At 38.7% G+C, this 20947-nt stretch overlaps 1 protein-coding gene across 4 annotated transcripts in view; it reads right to left on the bottom strand.

Annotated features, from left to right (window-relative positions):
* Positions 1-20947, bottom strand: part of ccser1 (coiled-coil serine-rich protein 1) — a 122294-nt gene that overhangs the window by 61243 nt on the left and 40104 nt on the right. For all 4 annotated transcript variants that reach the window (XM_044373861.1, XM_044373876.1, XM_044373884.1 and 1 more), the window contains exons 8-9: positions 16233-16310; positions 4448-4525 (exon numbers count right to left, since the gene is read on the bottom strand). In XM_044373861.1, coding sequence (XP_044229796.1) covers positions 4448-4525; positions 16233-16310 — 156 coding nt within the window. The remainder of the gene's footprint in view (positions 1-4447; positions 4526-16232; positions 16311-20947) is intronic.

Here is a 20947-nt window from a genome sequence, read left to right as displayed (position 1 = left end):
TTGGAGAAGAATTCATAAAAAGTGACAGCTAGTACTGGCCAGTCCGCTAGAAGGTCCTTCTAGGAGATAATTAATAGGTTTCCACTGGCAGATTTACAGATGGAAGTGTAGAGAGAAAAGCTTTGACCCTTTCCCTCGAAATACAGCACTTTTACCTTGACCAAGAACCTGTGGACTCCTGTGTAACCTCTATGGGATTATTTTGAAAAGGGAGGTTGCATGTCCTCTGAATGATAGGAACCCAGCATATTTCCACCGGGAGCATTTTATTACAATGTCACTAATCATTCTGACATGCTTGCCCCACACTGCTCATGGGTAAGGGAAAAGAATGGGTTGAAAGTTGCAGTGGCTATGAAATATTGAGAATTTCATTAACCTTGATTAAAATTAATCAGCCAAATTAGGACAAGGTTCAAGGATGGGTTTATGGTAAGAAGAAATTAGAAAAATGAAAGACAGATAATTTATGATATAGCTCTAAACCCAAATGTATACTGTACTGTTCAAAGCCAGCAAAAGTGAGCTGACAGATTGAGTTAAAAAAAATCTGTTTTCATTAGTCATGCCCATGCCTACATGAAAAGCAAGGGAGGATTTCTGCATGCTAAATGTTGCGGTTAGAGCGCGGTCCTTCAACAAAATGCATCAGCAGAGAGAGGAAAACTCATAAAAAGTGACAGCTAGTGATGGCCAGCGAGCTAGCAGGTCCTTCTAGGAGATAATTAATAGGTTTTCACTGGAAGATTTACAGACGGAGGCAGAGCGAGAGCGGAGAGCGTTGACTATGAGCTGCCCTTTCCTTCAAAACGCTGCACTTGGCAAGGTTTCCTTTTTAGACTGTCTTTTACCCATACAGACATGTATACACACTCACCAATGTTCACAAGCACAACATATCCCCCAAAATGCACATCTTCATCAATTTGAAGCAATGACAGAATTACCTTCATTCCAAGGGCATTTGGTGTCGATAAAAATAAGGTTAGGCTTTGGCTGCTGCAGCAGCAAGGATACAGCCAAGTATCAGTACACACAAATAGATATATGCGGAGTTTTGCTCAAAAAAACACACACGCAGTATTTGTCTGGAAATCAAATCCAGCTCATGGCAGGAACCAGAACATCCCTGTCAGAGAGAAATGCCAAACAGATGAATACACACACCCAAACACACACATTCAAGGCTGATCAGCATCTGTGTGTGTTTGTGCATGCAAAGGCAATTGCATGCCCTAAAGACTGATTGATGGATCCATGCGTAATGCGGGTGGGGGAAAAAAAACAAACAAAAAAAAACACTCAGTCATTTGGTGGCTTCACCACGTCACCATATGGGAGAAAGAGAGAGAGAGAGAGGAAGAAACAAAAAGTGTAGAAACAAGAAAGGAAAGAAGAAATGAAAGAATCGGAGAGGGTCACACAGTAAATAGAAGAGGGTGATAAAACTGTATCCAGACTTGGAGACTTAAAGGGTAAATTTGGTGAAATTCCATATTTTTTCTGACCGAGACTGATATCCTTTGTGTCATAGACCTCTGTTGTTGTCCACAAACTATTAAAGATTCATCAAGAGGCAACGCCATTGCATACAGGATGACATGATACTATTTGACTCAGTCCCACATACACCGTCCTCACAAATGATCACACCTCACAAGTGCACCGCATCTGCAGCTGAAAATAGTCCCTAACAAATGGGCTATTTACACCTGCTTGAGTAATGTTCGCTCAACACTACAGTGCACAGCTGTCTACTGCTTCATTTATACTCCCAAGTAGATGCCTACACGGACAGCTGCGGACACCACGGACGGGTCTGTTTATACTACCTTCTTGGGTCTACTTGGAGGATGCGTTCTACACATGCACATTAGATCGCTGTCTACATGATCACAGCATTGTGACCGTGCGGACTAGTGCGGATAGGTCCATGTGGGCACAACAAATTGCAGGAATGCGGATGTCTGTACAGAGCCTACCCGTACACCCTCTGATGACAAAGTTTATGTCACACGGACCCTAGCGGACCCTCGTGGAACCTCATGGACTCGTGGAGACGGAAAAAATAATTTCAGCTTTAGGAAACATGTTATTCTTGTTCCTACTCTTGAGTGATTCTATGTGTGCACCCATATAGTGCAGAGATATATTTGACAGTCATGGATCAGACCAATAAGAAATATTACTAGTTTCAGTCATTTCGTGCACAAACCCAAGTACATATCAAAGTTCCTGACACATTTAGGTTAAATTAATTCCTGTTAATAACCTTCTCAATCAAAACACCTTAAGACTTTGATCATCTTAAATCTTTATCACATCTAAAAATATAAGATCTAGCAGCCTCCAGAAAAAATCAATCAACCTAAAGGCCCTGAAGACTTCAACGATTAAATACCATCATCTTTAAAAAAAAAGTCATACTTCTTCTTTAACTTCAGATCAACTCATTTAAAGTGTTTCATTTAATGAACTGCATTTCCTTTTGAAATTAAATGATGCTTCAATGAAAAATAAATTATAGATGATAATAGGCTGCTGCATGTATTCATTAAAAATAAAACTAACTACAAGAAATGCTTCAATGCAATTAAAAAGGTGTTTTACTATGTGACCGTACAGATGTCACACTGGCTGTAGGCATTGATTTCAGGGACACTGAAATCACTTTTTAGCTGTCACTTTTTTTTTTATAAAAACTGTTAAACAGTAGCATCTTGGTGTGGATATTGCACAAGAAAAAAGCTGCAGATGTGAACAGACTCCAGACACACCTCTGTTTTGGGGAATTCTACCTGTGCATGCATTTAATGCCTCAGGTAAGTCTGAGGTCTGGATACAAATGTGCTCAATTTGACTTTGCATTAAGTGCACTGATGAATACACCCCATAGAGGAAGACAAGAGAGAAAGAGAGCTGCTTCTGACAGGGAGGGAGACTGTTCTCACACTTAAAAGAGAGCAAAAGGAGAGAGACGAGGAAGAGTGAGGAAAACGAGATGCGAGCGCCAAAAAGTGATCAAACAAACAGATGCCAAATGAGACTCATGTTAGTGGGTTGGATTGGCATCTCTCACGATATCGCCATAACACTGGCATTATCCTGCTAAGGCCTGGCATAATGTCCGCGTTTCATCGCCTTTATGGAACAGGTGACAAATTACAGACGTGTAGATGACGATTAACAATGTTGCCATACGGACCAATTTCGCAGAGGATCCAACAATTGAGTTTCTAAATGGGTGGAAAAAAATATATGTATTTTGCATTTAAATCTCTATATTTCATGAGTATAATTTGGTTATTCCACATATCCAAACATGGGAATGACTCTATGCCTCCCTTCCCTGTCTACGGAGACAATTTTCAAAAACATTATACTTTCTGCTTGGCTGGACTGGATCCCCAGTAATTCTGTTATTACATTAAGCTTGCAGAATAAGCAGTTTACATTAACAAAGATGGAAAAGATGGGCTTCCTGGTGCCACGCCATGTGATATTGATGGTGTGACTTCGAGCCAACTCTAAACCATTCTCACATTCATTTCCTCAGTATTTTTGTGGTCAGCCTGTCCTGTCACTACGCCCTCTGCTGCATGTGGTCTCATGTATCAGAAAAGAGAGGGAAAAAAACTGACAACGCTGCTTTGCTAAATCATTAAAAAAAAAACTTAAACTTTCTGCTCTTTGAAATGTTTTTTTTAAACCTTTCTAAAAAGGAAGGATGTTTTTTGTGCTCAAAAGGGAATGAAAGGACTTGTGCTTCAAAGGCAATTAGTCTTTAATTCATATGCAATAAAACAAATAATTTAAAAATATTCAATCTGATTTAATTATTCATTTCAAAGTTTAGAAAAACAAAGACCAAGAAAAAGAAATTGTGACGGAGCTAAAGTTAGATGAGCAAACCTTAGATTTCTTTTTTGTCTGAGACAACATCTTGCTTCTCTTACTTGTTACAAGGATTTTTCAATATTCTGGAAACATTTTTGCTTTACTGGATTCATTTATAGTTCCCATGATTGCACAGCCTGTATAAAAATCACTGAATGATCATCATCAGAACAGTCAATCTTCTGACTGGTAATGTAGCTGTGGCAACATCGACCATTTTTTAAAGTGTGTCAGGGAGCTGTCATTTTTGAGTATTTGTGAAAAAGTCCTTTGAGAGATCCTGCTAAGTAATTTCTTTGTAGCGTTGGCAAAACTAAACTGTCATGTCACAGCTGAGAACAAATTATACTGCAATGTGAGAGGACAATATTCTGACTGTCCAAGTGGGTTCTGTTGTTTAAAAGAATCAAAATAATCCTGCAAACATTCACACATGATGCAAACAGGACGTCAGACATCAAGAAAAACACAGACAATTTTTTTTATATGACATTCATACAAGATCCCAAAACCTGCCTGTTATTGTCTTTGCTAAGTCAATTAATCTTACCAGTTCACTCTGGAGTCTGAGAATCAGCTCGTCTTTTTCTCTCAGTTGTTGCAGCAAGGCCTCCTCTCTGCCAGGATCCTAAATACAAGAAACAAGACACCATGTTACACATTACTCGGGTCACTGCAGACAGCAGTGATTTATCTAAGGGACCACATTCTTGCAAAAGCAATAGATAGAACCACAGAGAATGACAACATACAAAGGTGTTGTGTGTGTGCGTGTGTATTCATCTGGCTGTTTCCATAAATGTTTATGTGTGTTTGCAAGTATTTTATGTGCATTTATGAGCACGTTTGTTGCTGGTCTTGCTGGTGTGTGCATGCGCGTAATAAAGTTGTCATGCGGTGCATGCTGCAGGACCGTGATCTCCTCTACTCTCTATGTCTCTGTGATAAACTTGGTGTGTCCTATGGTGGCACCCCAGAGCACATAGCACTTTAATTTGACCTTGTGCTGTGTCAGGGGACATTACTGTGGGGAAGAAGGAGAGAAGCAACAGAGACAGAAGACAGAAGAGGGAGGGGAATAATAATACTAATAAAATTAACTTTATTTTTATGGCATCTTTCAAAACACGTTACAAAGTGCTTCACAGCAAAAAAAAAAAGAAGTTATAAATGATTCTAAAATTGGCAGTCATTAAAATGTGCTTGATGTATTCATGTTTATGATAGTAGCTGTGATCATTATTCAGCTTGTTTGTGTCATTTGTCCACTGCACAAATAAGTTCCTCTAATAAAATACATTGACATGATTTATGGTTTACATTTTTTGAATTGGAAACAGCCAACAGATTAAGTCTGCCAACCTGATTTTCACTGTCGGGGTTTCGTAAAGACCTTGGATGGACTGTGAAACAGCCAAGAGGGAGCTGCCAGAGGATCTCAAGCTGCACACTGTCTCATGGGGAGGTTGAAAAATAAGAAATGAGGCTGGACTCCAGACCTTGCCGTTATCATTAAAATATTAACTCGATTTCTGAACGGACACATAGCTACAGTAAAATGTGGACAGAGAGGAATACAAGAAGGGAGATAACAAGTGGAAAGGAATAAGTGCGGTAGGCTAGAGAGATAAGATGGAGAGAACTAAATGACAGACAGAGAGACCTCCATTACCTCTTCAAGGACATAAAAGCAGAGGAGAAAAAGAGGGGCAAGCAAACAGGAGGGAAAATGAGGGGGGGAAACATGAGGGAAGGGGGACAGAAAAAGAGGAGAGATGGAGACAAGGAGAGGACAGAGAGGGCCCGAGGCTGAGCATGATGGTCTGTAACCATGGGGAGCCATCTAGCTAAAGGACAGACAGAGAGTCAGGGGTGGACCACAGGGAACCATATAGCTACAACGGCGCTCTCTAAATCACCCTTATAATGCATGCGCAGACAGTCAGCCTGAGAATTTTTGGCAACTGACACAAAATTCAGAAATGTAAAAATCTAAACTGTAAATGAGCAGCATTGGAAGTAATCCCACTACTTTTGGCGGTAACTAGTAATGTAACTAATTACTTTTTCAAACTAAATAGCTCAATTACAATTACTGAAATTTAAATGGGATTGTTACTGTTGTCTTATGTGAAAATAGTGGACAACTGCAGGAGATAGCAGACAAACGCAGCCTATTCCCCGAATATTCTGGTTTATGACCTAATGTCACCCGACCTTATGGTGGCGCAAGTGAATAACTCAATCAGCATTAGACTAACGTTGACTAAAGGTTTGCACTGAATTTGGCAAACAGGCCTTTATGTTCTCCGCCCCTGCAGCCTGGAACCACTTGCAGACAGATTTACAGCTAGATGAGCTGATCCCGATTAGGGTATTTAAAAATGTAGTGATGGGTTCAGAGGAAAAATTCATTTGGAATTTGTAATTGCTTCCCTAGCTAGATCTGTTTCCTCCTGTCAGTCTTTTTGGGCATATGATTCTGTGAGCTGCCACTGTATGTGTTGTTTTATGTGTTTTTAATTGTTTTCTTGTATGTTGTTTGAAACACTGCATTGCTGCTATCATGGCCAGGGCTCCCTTAAAAAAGAGATTTTGTAATCTCAACAGGATTCACCTGGTTAAATAAAGGTTTAATTTAAAAACAAAAAAACAACAAAATGGCTGACAGTTCAGGCAATGTGAGCTTCCTGTCCTGGAAATATGGATATTATTTTTCCTTCCTCGAGATCAAGGATAAATATATACTGGTGAGTCGTCTACGTGCAGGTGGACTATCTATTAGGCCTATCGTGATAAAAAATTACTGTCAAATGTCTGAGAAACAGTTACTTCATTTTACACTGACAAAAGAGTATTAAAACTGACTTTTGTACTAGTGCTTGATTTGAAGGCCTGTTGAGGCTACAGTAAATAGGCCTATCAAAACATATCTATTGTGTTTTATTGTTCCACTACTTACTTTTCATCACAGTGATAATGGCTACAATGATGCAGTAGATAAAATTTGACGGTTGTCTTGACCCACACTGTGCCACAGCAACACTAAAATAACACAGCTATGTGTGCATTAATAAGAGAACCGAAGCAGACATTTAAAAGTAATGCAAAAGTTACTTTCCCTAGTAATTCATTACTTTTATATGCAGTAATTGGTAAAGTAACTAGTTATTAGTAATTAACTACTAATTTTCAGTAACCTGCACAACACTGTACATGAGTGTGTTATATCATGACTGTAAATATGATAGTAAACAGCCAGACCTCAAATATCTTTAAGGAAGCATAGAAAATGTTATACTGGCTGCATGATAAAGACACTTGTTGAGTGTGGAGGGAGATTAATTTAATTCACAGTGAAGTGTACTTAAGTGTAGAGTGTTTTCTGATTGAATGGCAAACTAAGAGCAAGAATATTATCAAGGACCACGGGAAGATTCTGGTAACACTGAGACATTTTACGCAACACTTTGATACACATTTTCATAGTGCATGCAACATGATTTGATGGTTAATAGTAAAAGAAGATTGTTTTTTTTTTTAGAAAGGGTGATGTCATTGCCTCACAATTATGCCAATAAACACTTCCCATCCTAACCTGACAGAGAGGAGTGCAGTGTTTCCCATTTCAGGGAATTATCATGTCCAATACAACGAAGATTTCTGCAATGTGTCTCAAAACATGTTTTGATGGGTTTTATTGGCTGGCATAGTCAGTGTACAGGTGTTATTAATATTGAGGTCTGTGTATGGGCTTTACTTAGGCAAAAGATAATGGTCGAGGAGGACAAAAGTTAAAGTAAAAGCTTCTCTGTGTGCCTCCATGGTGATAAAACCGGTGACAGAATACCTTTCCTCTTAAAAAACAGAAAAACAATTAAGAAAAACAAAACCCAGCAGTGTTGAATCAGACTGGACTGTTTACCTGGCTTTACAGGGGAGTTACCGTTATTTCTAGATAATAAGGATATTTCTTCTGCCACTAGCACTCACGCACGTACAAACACGACACAAAAATTACTAACATGGGATTTGGATGGGACTGAAAAACCACTAACATGCTGTGACAATTACTACATTAGTCAGCCTCTAAAATTAATCTCACCCGGATAGGACTGAAGGCTGTTCTAAATGAGTCTGGCTACAGCGGCACAGTGTGTATGCTTCTGTGCCCTGTGTGTGTGTGTGTGTGTGTGTGTGTGTGTGTTACACCGCATGTATATGATTGGTTGTGTTTTTTTCAGAAAAGGCTTATGACTAAATCCATGTAGACTTTATTGATGTGTGTGGTTTGTTTATAGGTCAGACAAGACCGAAAGTGTATAGATAGAGAAAAAGGTAGAGAGATGGGTGAACGCCGTGAGAGAACTGACTCACATTGACGGTGAAGAGAAAAAGATTTTGATTTGAATTAAATTGACTCACGACCATGTTTACATGGTATGAAGTACAAACAACACATACAATACAATTATAACACAACAATGGCACCTTGAGGGAAAGAAGTACAACATAAATTACTCAAACAAAGGTAGAACATTGTTCAAAAAGGCACCTAATCTACAACTAACTTTTGTCCTGACTATAATATCAAAATTAATTCAAACATGGATGGATGGTTTAAATAGTAAATTGGCAAGTACTTTTCTCTATAACTATGCTTACATTCTTGCAGTCAAACAAAATGTAATACTCATCTACCAGACAGTTTATTAAAAAGGTTACAGATCCTCTGATTTCTATTCAGGCCTTTACAACTTCAAATGACTTTGGTAATTCAAATGTTATTCAACCTACTTTCTGCTACTTTTGGTTTTCATACAATGGGTACTCTTCCAAAGAGAGAGATAATGTACTTGATCTAGTTTACAAAGTTCAATGCCAAGTGACTGGACATGCTAATCTGACCTCAATGTGATGACCTACAATACAAAATATGTAGCTTAAAGTGTAACCAATCTATTGCTAAGCAGCCCTACTACAGTATGTACAACCCAAAAAAGAGGAAAACATTAACAAACCTAAAACTTAAATCAGAAACCTTATTCACTTTGCTGAAAGAAGCACCCCAGTATGCATTAAGTCACCTATCAGGTGGCATTCCAACCAATTTTTCATGGTTGAATTGAATGGAAAAGGCAATGGAAGAAAAGTGGGTCACGCGAATTTATTTCTAATGTGATTGGAATGGCCTCAGTGGGAATAAATCTGATCAGAATCATTGGAGTGCATCCACTTTATGTGATTTTGTACAGAGGTGGAGGCCACTCTATGCTTGCAATCAGCCGCAAGTTGAAGAGGGTATGGAGGTGAATTACATTCCCCTTGTTAGCAGAAATTATTCAATTTGTTAACTTTTTTTTGAAAAACACACTTTTGAGGAAACATGAGGGTAACAGCGACGGTTTATAATGATGTTTATCATTTCAACGCTTCTTTTCTTTCAATTTGTTTAACAAATTACCTATTAATTGAAATTGAGGAAAGGGATATAAAAAATAACAGCATAATTAAAAGCATTTTCCTTGTTATCTTTATACTAATATCTATCCATAACGTTGCACCTCTTAAACCACAAACGCTTGTGAGTTGAAGGGGCTGACGGGGATTCAACTGTTTCTTATTACAACCAGGAAGAATGGAGCAAAACAATCAAATAAATAGAAAATAGAAAAATAGAAATGGAAATAAAAGACTGACTACACATTCCTGGACTGCTACTACATTTTAGGCTACCAGCATACCCTATTTGCTCGTAGCAGTGCTTCCCCAAGAATTTCACTTCTGTTCCTACAATAAATAAATAAATAAAGGGCAATCTTAAAATATGAGCTTTAAGGTGCCATCTTAAAAGGTCTCAACAGTATTCAGTAAGTTCCAGGGTTGTGGGTAACTGTATCAAATGCTATTCACGTTCACAGTTTTTAATGTGGACCAGGTAACAGCCAACAGTCCTTGGTCAGAAGATTTAAGAGAAAACCCATTCCACTAGTGGTGTAGAGACGGAGTAAATCACAAATGTAGGCAGGGGTCTGACCATGCAGAGCTCCATGTGTGATCACAGGAACAATATATTGAATTGTAAATCTGATGGGAAGCTATGAGAAATCCAAGATAGGTGTGATATGAGTTCTACAGTTGGACCGAGATTAAAAGGGAGTCCCAGATGTCCAAACTGCACATTATAGTGTATTGGACTTCTGACCATGTTTTGAGTATTTTATATAGTCGCAGTGGAGAAAAATATACAATTAATATACTTTAAAAAATAGGTTTGATAGCTTTCTGTGTATTTTACTGGCTTGTTTTATTAGAAAATGATGTTAATTTTGCAGAGCCAGACTGCCAAAGTAATGCAGTCCTGTCATTAGTACATAGTGTATCTTTGAGTAAAAATACTGCAGCTGGGAAACAATAATTTAGTACAAAAAGTGCCACCATGTTGGGATACTCCAGCCAATCATTAGGAAAAAATGATAGAAAGAATTAATACTGTCCCTGCTTCTTAACTGTATAATCATGGTTCAATTTTTAAAAAACAAAACAAAAACAAAACAAACCTACGCACACTAACCCGGCTGGACCTAGTTTTCGTTACCTCTGGTATGAATTCTCTGTGTCCATCTCGGTCCTGTCTTTTCTTCTGTCAACCTGCTGTCTATGTTTAGTGAATGTCTGCCTGACTCACTATTATTATCACATCATAATCAAATTTTAATAACATACTATTCATGCATACTGACAGAAGAGGGTGAGAGAAGCTGCTTAAGTGTTAAGAAAAAAGGAGAGGAGGTGATAAAAAATGTGTCACTTGCACATATAGATACAGTATCATGTCTTCAAGAATGTACGATAAAGAACTGTGACCTTTGTCACCTGTCTTTATGGATTAACTTAATTATCAGTGGAATATAAAGAGCAGATGACCATTACCTCCCAACGTTGTTAGGATACAGCAGCTTCTAAAATACTGATCAATTCTGTGCATCTGGACACATATACATGAAAAGCTGTGACACTTGGAGCCTCCTTTATAAACTGAAGGGCCTGTTGTGTCTGATAAACAGTAGCAGTCATGTGCTATAGTTACTCTGTCCCAAGCACCTCAAAAAACAGTAAAGCTGACACCTCGCACAGAAACTGTTAGGTAACCTGTCAAACGAGTTCTGTAATATTTATGCGATTTGAAATAAATTAAAGATGTCACCTGCTCTGCCTCTTGAAATGTAACAAAAGTCGCTGAGCTGCCTTTTGTCTAGAATTAACACTGAGATTTATTAAAGACAGTATAAATGGTCAGAAAAATAAGGATAAGTAAATACAGTGAAATACAATATTTCCACTATATTTCAAGTTGTAGAGACAGGAAATGACAAAGTAAAAAATGAAGTGGCTCATTGCACAAAGACAGACTATGGATTAAATCTAACACACAGTCAGACTATAATTCAATCCTGACTATTTTAAGAGGGATTACATGTCTTTGTCTTCTGAGTGAATTAAGACTCTTTTGAAACTAAGAAAGCACAGCTGACCCAACAGTTTAAACTGCTCAGCTCCATGCTCATCAGCAGAAAATGTACTCTATGTCTTCTGGAATAATTTAAATAGCTTTGAGGACATTTTACTGTGAATAATCAGAGATGAGTGCTGTGGTAGCAGAAATAATATATCCAAGGTGTTAATACTTTCTAAAATTTCTTTTCCTTGTCAATTCTCACTCCCCAACCATGTTGGCAAACCACAAATTATTATAGTAGGTTTGTTTTACACTTATCAGCAGGTGTCATGGATTGTTATTACAGAAACACAGCTGTAAAGTTCAGAGACAGCCTGGGGTGATGGTAGCTAACTTTTTAGGCTTTAAACTATTTAGTCATCATCTTTGTGCAACCAGCCCCAGATTTAACTGGCTTTCTAAGATGTTGGTGTAATGAATAACTTGAAATGTAAAGTCCTCTTCAAATTTTACTATTATGAGTTTTGATTTTACTGCAAGAACTCATATCACGGAAACACTGATATGATGGAAAAGAAATTTTTAAAGAAAATATGGACAGTGAATTCCGAGAACTCTTTTGATCATCTCTCCTTCTCTCTCTGGCTCCCTCGCACATTAACACACTTCAGTTTGTGACAGTGTGTGTGAGAAACTGGCCGTCCTAGCTGTTAATGTGAGACTCAGAGAAAAGACAGAGATGGTGTTTGGGGAAAAGGTTATCTGGAGAGAGTGAGCCATAAAAGAAGACAAAGATGGAGAAAGACAGAGAGATGAGACAGGCAGTCTGTTTTGTGTTTCTGCTTTTTCATGAATGATATTTTGTACATGTTTACATATCTGTATATGTTTGTGAGGACATGTGCGCGTGAAACTTGGCGTTTTTTCTTGCATTCATGTATCTTTTTGACCCTCTCATACTGCGACCTTGGTGTGGAGAATGTTCTGCAATTATAAATTCGCAGTCATTATAATTATACATTATTAATTTCTAATTTTACAGCATCTGACACGATGATAAATATTTCACTATAAAAAGAAGCCCCTCATGTCTGTTGAAAAAAAAGGTGAGTGTACACAAAATGTCAGTTAATTAGGCGCAAAAGTTGCTGTCAGAGACTTTTTTTTTCTTTAAATGTACCGTTGCTCTGAACGCACCTCTGGCAACAACTGTAATGTGAGCGCTTTACTTCGTCTCTACGTCTTCTAAAATACAGTAGAACACTTAAACTGGGACAAAATCTGATAAAAATCATGTCATATGCATTGGGTCTAAATTAAACTAGGGCGCACTGTGACACTGCAGCCTCTCAGGTGGCTACCGTAAATTATTTTTACACCCACAGAGTCGTTTTCTGGAGTGCCAGGACAAATTCTCTTCTTCTCGCCCCTCCCTCAATCCCTCTTTTTCTTCTTGCCCTCCCTTCCCACTTTCTCTACCGCCCTCCTCCTCAAGCTATTTCCTCATTTTTGCTCTCTCTCACCTATATCTCTTGCACTCCTGTATTCATTTTCTCCTCTTTTACTCAGTTATCTAACTTCATGCCATTGAACTGAATGTATTTCTTGAGTATGTGGCTCAACTTAAGCTTCCTCACTTTCTTCCTCATCACTTTTCTCCTCAATCTATCAGTCATGTTGAACAATGTCCTATTCTCAGCATTGCAACTATTTCCTCACATAATATGCCTTCTCCCTCTTTATGTTGTTTCTTTGCTTTTCTTGCTCTGTCAAAAGGTTACCGTTTACCTCCCACCTTCTTAGTCATTCTCCCACACACACAAACAGACGATACTCTCGACTTTCTCTACCTTCTTCTATCTTCTGCCTAACCTCAATTCATCCAACTCTTGCTGCTTTCTCTCTGCTCCCAGTATCACTCTCCGCGCCGCTGCCACTCCCTCAGCTTCTCTCTCTCTCTCTCTCTCCACTCCAGGGTACGAAAGAGGAGGTTCAGGATATTTAGGATGAATGCTTCATAGATAATCAATACTTCTGAAAATAAAACCCTTATGAACAATTTAATAGTCTGGAGCATTGGTTTTCTTATTAATTAAGAAATGAGACTTCTAAAAATTTCCAACTCTCACATTTTTCTTCCACCCCAACCCAATTTCACTGAATATCTTGTGATATGTGATAGATCCTTTGTTGAATCTCTCTCCCTTGTTTCCTGTCTGTCTCTTCGCTGCCCAATAAAGGCAAAAATGCCAAAAAATCTTTTAAAAAAAACAAACAAACAAACAAAAGAAAAACATTTCCTCAGTATATGCACAGTATACTTTGTAGATTCTCAGTAATTCATCTACAGACATTTCAAACCAATGCAGTTGACTGCTATACACTGCAGCACGAGGATTATCAACCCACAATAACTGTGATGAATCTATACATACACAACACTGTAGGCTTTATCCACCGACTGATCAGGTTTTACATTATGTGGTTTGGCTTGTTTTATCAGACCTTTTTCTCTCTCTCTTTTTCCTCATAAAAACTACCTCTCCCACATCCACCTTCGCTGTCTGTCCATCTGTACGTTCCTCCACGTGAGAGTTTGAGCCAAGGTCTTCATGCTGTGTCCCACCCTACATTTTTAATTTCTCCTTATCATCCAGCTGCCACTGATACTCCATGTAGGTCAATAAAGAGGGCACGCACTCACACACACAGCCACTCTGTCTTTCACACAGACACGAATAAATGTACACTAACTAAGCCACTGTGACAAATTATACCAACAAAAATGACTATATGTGGGTCTACACACGTACACTGATGAAAACACATGCACACACTCACACAAATATACACATAGTACAGAAGTAGTACACTTAATAAACAGCCATGCCCAATATTTGTTGGCACTGTGTCATCTGAATATTAATGGTCACTTTTACATAAAAGTCACAATGCAATCTTACTAAGACGGACCTAGTAACATTTCCACATAACTCTCAACAAGTCTGAATTAAATGCTGTCACATTAACGCCAAGGCTGCAGCAACTCAGGGTAAAACATATATAGAGAGAAATGTGCGTCTTGTTTCACCCTCTACTATTAATAATAATAGTAATAAATGTAATAAATGTAATATCTCAGTCTTGTATGTCTCATCTCTTATGTATGAAATCAGTTAAATAAATGTTTAGGAGATTAATCTTCTCTAATCAGATGGGTAAGAGAGTGACAACTTATAATTCTGTCATTCAATGATTGTGAATGTCAGACTTTATAAAACAGGTACCAGGATTCACTCTCTAATAATGTTAAATGATGAAGTTGACAGTAGAGGTGGATTCACTGAAATAAGCGGGAGCGAGCACACCTCACTCTCATGATGGTTATTAATGAAGGCTTCAACAGCAAAATAAAGTTGTAAAATCCATCAGTGATGCAGCCTGTGAACGAACAAAAAAAAAAAAAAAAAAATCACCCGAATATCCTGCGCGCATCGTCTCTTTCCGTAAATGTTCCTGTCATGTCTGAATGAAGCTATCGGGAACGTTATTGTAAATGCTATCCATGTCTGAATCACAGCTTGAAGCCAGCAGTGTTCATATTCCATGTCTGAAAAGTGCTTTAGACACAACTTTTAATATTGTACAGTTCAATAAAAGTAGCACAGAGTTGAAGAGTTTTGTCCCTACTCCTCCTCTCGCCTCAATCTAACAAGAACTCTGCTGCCACCCAACTAAATCCCAGAGAAAAGCTTGACGAAAGCCTTTCCTTGGTAAACCTAAACCCTGCACAGACACACACTGGCACATACTTGAGCACTCACTCTCACACACACACACACACACACACACACACACACACACACACACACACACACACACACACACTCCCTGCAGAGATGAATAAATCTCATCTAGATCGCACAGCTCTGATGTCCTAGGTTGACAGAGGGGGTTTGGGACCTGTCAAGCCAAGAAAGACACTTTGCCCCTCTCTCATTCAATTTATCCCCACCTCTCTCCCTTTTTATCACTCTTTTTGTTACTGTCTTTCTTTATCTTTCTCCTTCCTTCCACCTCCATCCCTGGTCCCTCTCCTCCTTTTCTCCCTGCTTGATCTCTCTGAGATTCATTAGGAGCTAATGTGGATAAAAGGGCTGTTTATTGTTCTCATATGAGCAAAACCGGAGGAGACATGCGGATCAAAGGAAGATTCAGTTGATCACAGACAAACTGTTGTGTTCTGTTAATTGATCTGGCTGGCTCAGTGTAGATGAGGGTTGTGGGATGAAATGTTGCCCAGTGTAGAGTTTTATTTGTACCATTACCAAAAAGAACAACAACAGAGCTCAGCAAAAATACTGCATGTGTTTACAACAGCAGTATACTGTATTTTGTTGGCAACATTTTAATCGCTAGTTGATTTGAACTTCCCTGTACTTAAAGAGAGAGAAAAAGTGTGTGTGTTGTTAACCAGATTAGAGCAAAAACAAGTAATTTATCATGTACATAACTATTATTTTTCTACCTTAATGTTTAAGTATGTTAACTCTATAATGTCTACAGTTGGGCTCTTTTATGTGTATTTTACCTTTACAATCACTTTAAACCCTATTATACCCTCCACTAAAAAGGTTATGTCTTTGGTCTCATTTATTAGTCTATTTGTTAGCAAGATACTTGTAAACATCTATCCTGCTAACAAATTGATAAACTTTGTGACAGATTAAAAGAAAATTTGGTCATAAACCGTTTAAATTCTCTCTCTCTCACTGACACACAAGCACATTCATGAATCATCTTAGCACACTCCACATATATTATACAATATTGTACCTATGCATAAAGCCACATAAAATAGTTTGCTTTAGGTTACCTTAAACGGAAGGGACTTTTCACTGCAAGGGCTAATGGGTAGAGACTGGAGACTGCTGGCAGGACTTGTCTCTGCGCTCTGTAAAAGACAAAAAGCATAAATATGAAGATAACATCAAGATGAGGTTGGCGACATACTTTGCAAGTGTTGCTGGTAAGTTAGCGATGTGCACAGAGTGTTTATTTTCAAGAGAGATACTTGTCTGTTTGTAACAGAATTAAGGCATATGAAATTATTTTAGCTTCTAATTCTTGCAACCTAATTTTGTTGTGAAGCCGTATTGGCAAATACAGTACACCTGAAAGTCTGGCAACTAATTCAATCAGAAAATAGAGGGAAGTATGATAGATGTGTTCTATTAAAGCAGATGCTCATTTAGGCTGCAGCGTCTTAAATCTTTTTGTATAGTAAATTTTTTTTTGGCAGAATATCACCAGAGTCGTTTTACATTTAGTCTGTTGCTCTAGTTTTGGAGCATCTTGTATTTTGTCACCTGGTTTCTTACATAATCTCTGTTTTTTAACGCCAGCTGTGATCAGACACATTTTGGCTCTGCTCCTTGACACAGGTGTCTACTGGGCAGAGAGCAGGGGCAGCTAGAGGGGGATCCAAAACACACACACACACACACACAAGTGCAAGCCCAACACAGTGCATACATTCATGTGACAATAGGTGCATGTGCTGTCACATGCATGCACACACACGCGCTTACACACACATCGTAGAAAGAGCAGACAATGGTCTAAATGTCACTTGTGAGGGCTCAAAATAGGACAGACGGGAAAGCGGGAGAAGATAAAGTCATGTCTTTAGCCAGGACTGCAGATATTGATGTAATGCGGCATGGTAAAGACATGACAGCACACACAGGGAGGATGTGACAAGTTACATGACAAATTTGTGACAAGGGACACGAAGAGGTAAAGTGAAGTATGTGCATAGTTCATGCTCCACACACTTGGCTCTCTGGTAAGGTCTTCTCGCCATCTGCTGCCCTCTTGCAGATTAATATGCAAGCCAATCCTTTTGTTGTTTGAAGTAGGGGACCATATTTGTAATCAAGACACCCTAAAAAGATGCTATTTAAGCTAAAACTCTGATACTTTAGGCATATTTTTGGCCTACTTTCAAGTTTGAAGGTAGCTCTGCGCAACCCCAAATCTTTGCACAGCATAAACTTGGTGGTTTATTAGTTTGGCCGACCTTTTTAAGAAGCATACCTCCCTATCAGAATTATAGGTGTGCTATGGCGTCAGGCCCTCAATGTGTCATCGGTGATCAATGCCTTTCTCCATGTAGAGAGACAGGCGCATACTCACTGGCATCCACACACTCTCTCTCTCTCTCTCTCTGTCTATCTTTCTCTCTCTCTAACACATACACATTCTCTTTAAGGTCACCTCTGTCCCACAGGCCTTAACACACAACTGTCCCCACAATTAGATGTGGTTCAGTAAAAAGCCTTTCAGATTTAAGAATGGGGAAAGCTGCCTGGGAGCTCTGGATTTAATGACTTGCACTTCCCAGAAGCAAAATGTCTAAAGATGATGAATGGCCTGAGAAAGGAAAGCAGGTTTTGTAGTTTGATACACCCCCTTAATCACATTCACACATCAGTTCAATCAAGAAACAAAAACCTTTAAATAACTCAAGGTGCATTCATACCCACTCTCTCTCATTGACATTTGGCTTTTTATCAGACGGCAGCACCATTAACAACATACTGTCATGCAATTTAGTGAGTTCTTTGGCAAACACAGGTTGAGTGCTTTGAATGGGAAAGACCGACTTAGTGTGGGTAAGAGTTTTTTCTTTGTTTATTAAGCCTGGGCTTAGAGGTCTTCTGTTAAACTAAAACTGTTAGGAAATGGCTCTCTGTAGGAGATAGCTCAACACCTCATCCCCACATAAAAACAGGATGTTGTTGTAGGAGTTCACCAAAACTTTTACTGATGTTGATGGGTAGTTAATAAGCCAGCCTGGTGAATTCTGCCTCTTTCCAAAACCTGGTGAAATGATGGCTGCAGTGATGAATCCCACTCTCTAAAATGTAATGTACAACAGCATTTCCGACTACATTTTATCGTTATCCACAGCTAACCTTGTAACAACTACACCACTGAAAAGATTTGGTCGAGGCAGCAAGAATAAGCTGCTGCCACAAGTCAAGCAGCTGCCTCGGGGGTAAGAGTCACTGGGATGGATAGAGGGGCTGCAGAGGCACAAGTTAACACGGCCTGGCGGTGCATGTGTTGATATTGCACAACCATGCCCACAAAGATTGTGAGTAGATGCTGTAACAAATGGGGCTGTCACAGTTTTGCTTGAATCCATAGCTGACATTGACAATGGGGATCATTGTGTTAGGCAACATTAATGCACACATGGTGCGTGGCATTTTAGAAATGTTCCCCCATGCAACCAACAACATAAACTGCTGAGATAGAAATAAATCAAGGGTAGATCTCTACAGCTGGCTAAGATATGCAAATTTGACAAATATGATGCACACTAGATATAATAAGGTGTTAAGTATTATCTGGCCTGTTGGTCATGCATGTCTCTGTAATAATAGGCACTCGTCTCTCGTTCACTTTTTTGTCACAACTTTTTGACAGCAGCCATGATGAAACTGGCATGTTTTGTTACTTTTTATTATTTTAATCACTGGACAGTTTCTAGGTCTCCTGGCTAGTTCAGCAACATTAGGCAGCTTTATAAATAAAGCCAGCTAACATAACTGAACTTAGAATATGCATTTAAGCATACAAAATGTTTTTTGATTTGCTGTCTCAGTTGGCCACATTGGTCTTTAAAAATTAGCCACATCCTGTCAAAGGAAAAACTCTAGTACTCAGTGTAGCTTAAAGCATGTAGTATCTGAGTAATGGAAGACCATGGCTCATTTTTTCTCAGCAGTGTTTCTACCAGAAGTGAAACAAAATTGGCTATTTATTGACTAAATTTATTGTATCCATGTGAAACCTAAAAGCTTTGAGAGAGTGCCACTGTCTGTTCTTGTGTATCATGTAAAATTCAAACTTTGAATCCATGTATTTTTCACTGTATTAGTTACTCAATTGTAGTATAGTTAACTATATTTTCAGAGGGTCTGTGAGAGCCCAACAGCACTTGCTAATGTTGCTAACTGTTGGCACAGAGTTGAACAGATGCAGAAAATCTAGAAGATAATGAGATAAATATTGGACTTAAGGACTTGATCGCCTGGCTTCAAAACTGTTAGATTACGCTGCATGAGTCATTTATGGTAATTTTTGCCACTTTGAAAGCATTTCCTGGCCTTTTCAGTTGTTTTGAAGATAACTGAAACAGCTATGTTTTGTGCAACAGAAGAGAAGAGAAGAGAAGAGAAGAGAAGAGAAGAGAAGAGAAGAGAAGAGAAGAGAAGAGAAGAGAAGAGAAGAGAAGAGAAGAGAAGAGAAGAAGAAGAGAAGAAGTTAGGGACTATAAGTTAAGGAAAACAAAAGAAAAGAACAGAAGATTAGGGCTCAATAACAGAAGGTCAAGCAAATAAAATGCTAAGCATACAGACATGCCAAGTCACCCTCCCCTTGGTGCACAATGGATTACATCCACTGATGGAAGGTAACAAAATTTGCAAGTTAATGACACAACAGAGCAAGCAAAGAGGGCAAAGTATCTCCTCTTTCATATTCATGTTCTGCTGCTGTGTACTCTCTCTCTCTCTTACACTCACTTTAGTCCCTCCATCACTACTTCACTCTCTGTCTCTCTCTCTACTAATTATTATTTTATCATTTTCATGTCTCATGTCTCTCTCACTGTGGTCCTGGGAGAAAAAAAAACAGAGAGATGAACAGTAAAGAGAGAGAAAACCATATATATGCCTCTGTGGACTGTAATTCACAGATAGGTCCTCACAGCTAGCTTTGATCTTAGTTTAGAGGTACTAATGGTGGGGTGTTAGGGAAGGCAAGGTCAGCCTTTCATATGTCTTTTTGTGTATTTGTACTTGCGAGTGAGTGTCTGTATAATATTGCTGTATTTGGTAAGGGTCAGTCACCCATGTAGATGACAAGAAAACAACTGCCAGACAGTGCTAATGGGTGTTCTCTCAGCTCAACTTCCTGAGCACCTCTTTGGTATGTAAATGTATCATACATTTTCAAAACATAGTGGTATTAGTGAAAATATGAGCACTTTCATTCCAACACAAAACATGCAAAACACAATGTACCCAACATCAGCTTCCAAATGACTACTTCAATTGCTGTGGTGCTTACAAAACTTTAAAAAATGTAACTAAACTGTACTTAACTGCACTTAAATAAAATTGCAATGTACGGTCAGTGGTTGCGCACATGTCTTATCTTTGTGACTGGAGATTCTGTCACAAATCAAGCTCTCTGGAAATTGTAATTACCCAAAATAAAGCATGCAATCAAATTTACAACAAATTTATTTCTTCAAGAAATGTTTAAAAGCTAGAATACTTTTACTTTCCATTTACACTCTGGTGTAAAGCAGTACGACAGTTGAGACTGCATGACTGCACAGTATGGTTCACAATATGGTTCCCTAGTTTTTACAGTTAAGCAGTTAAACCTTGTGCAGCTATTGCAACGTGTCAGCGCTTCACTAAGCGACCATTACAGCTAATCACGGCTATAATGGTCTGGATGTAATTTTACTGGTTTCCCGACATTCACACTGAGATGGCCTCATAGCCT

This window comes from Thunnus albacares, chromosome 2, assembly GCF_914725855.1.
Source record: "Thunnus albacares chromosome 2, fThuAlb1.1, whole genome shotgun sequence".
Classification (NCBI taxonomy): domain Eukaryota; kingdom Metazoa; phylum Chordata; class Actinopteri; order Scombriformes; family Scombridae; genus Thunnus; species Thunnus albacares.
Note: the sequence above shows the minus strand (reverse complement) of the source record. Positions and strands in the feature narration are given on the sequence as shown.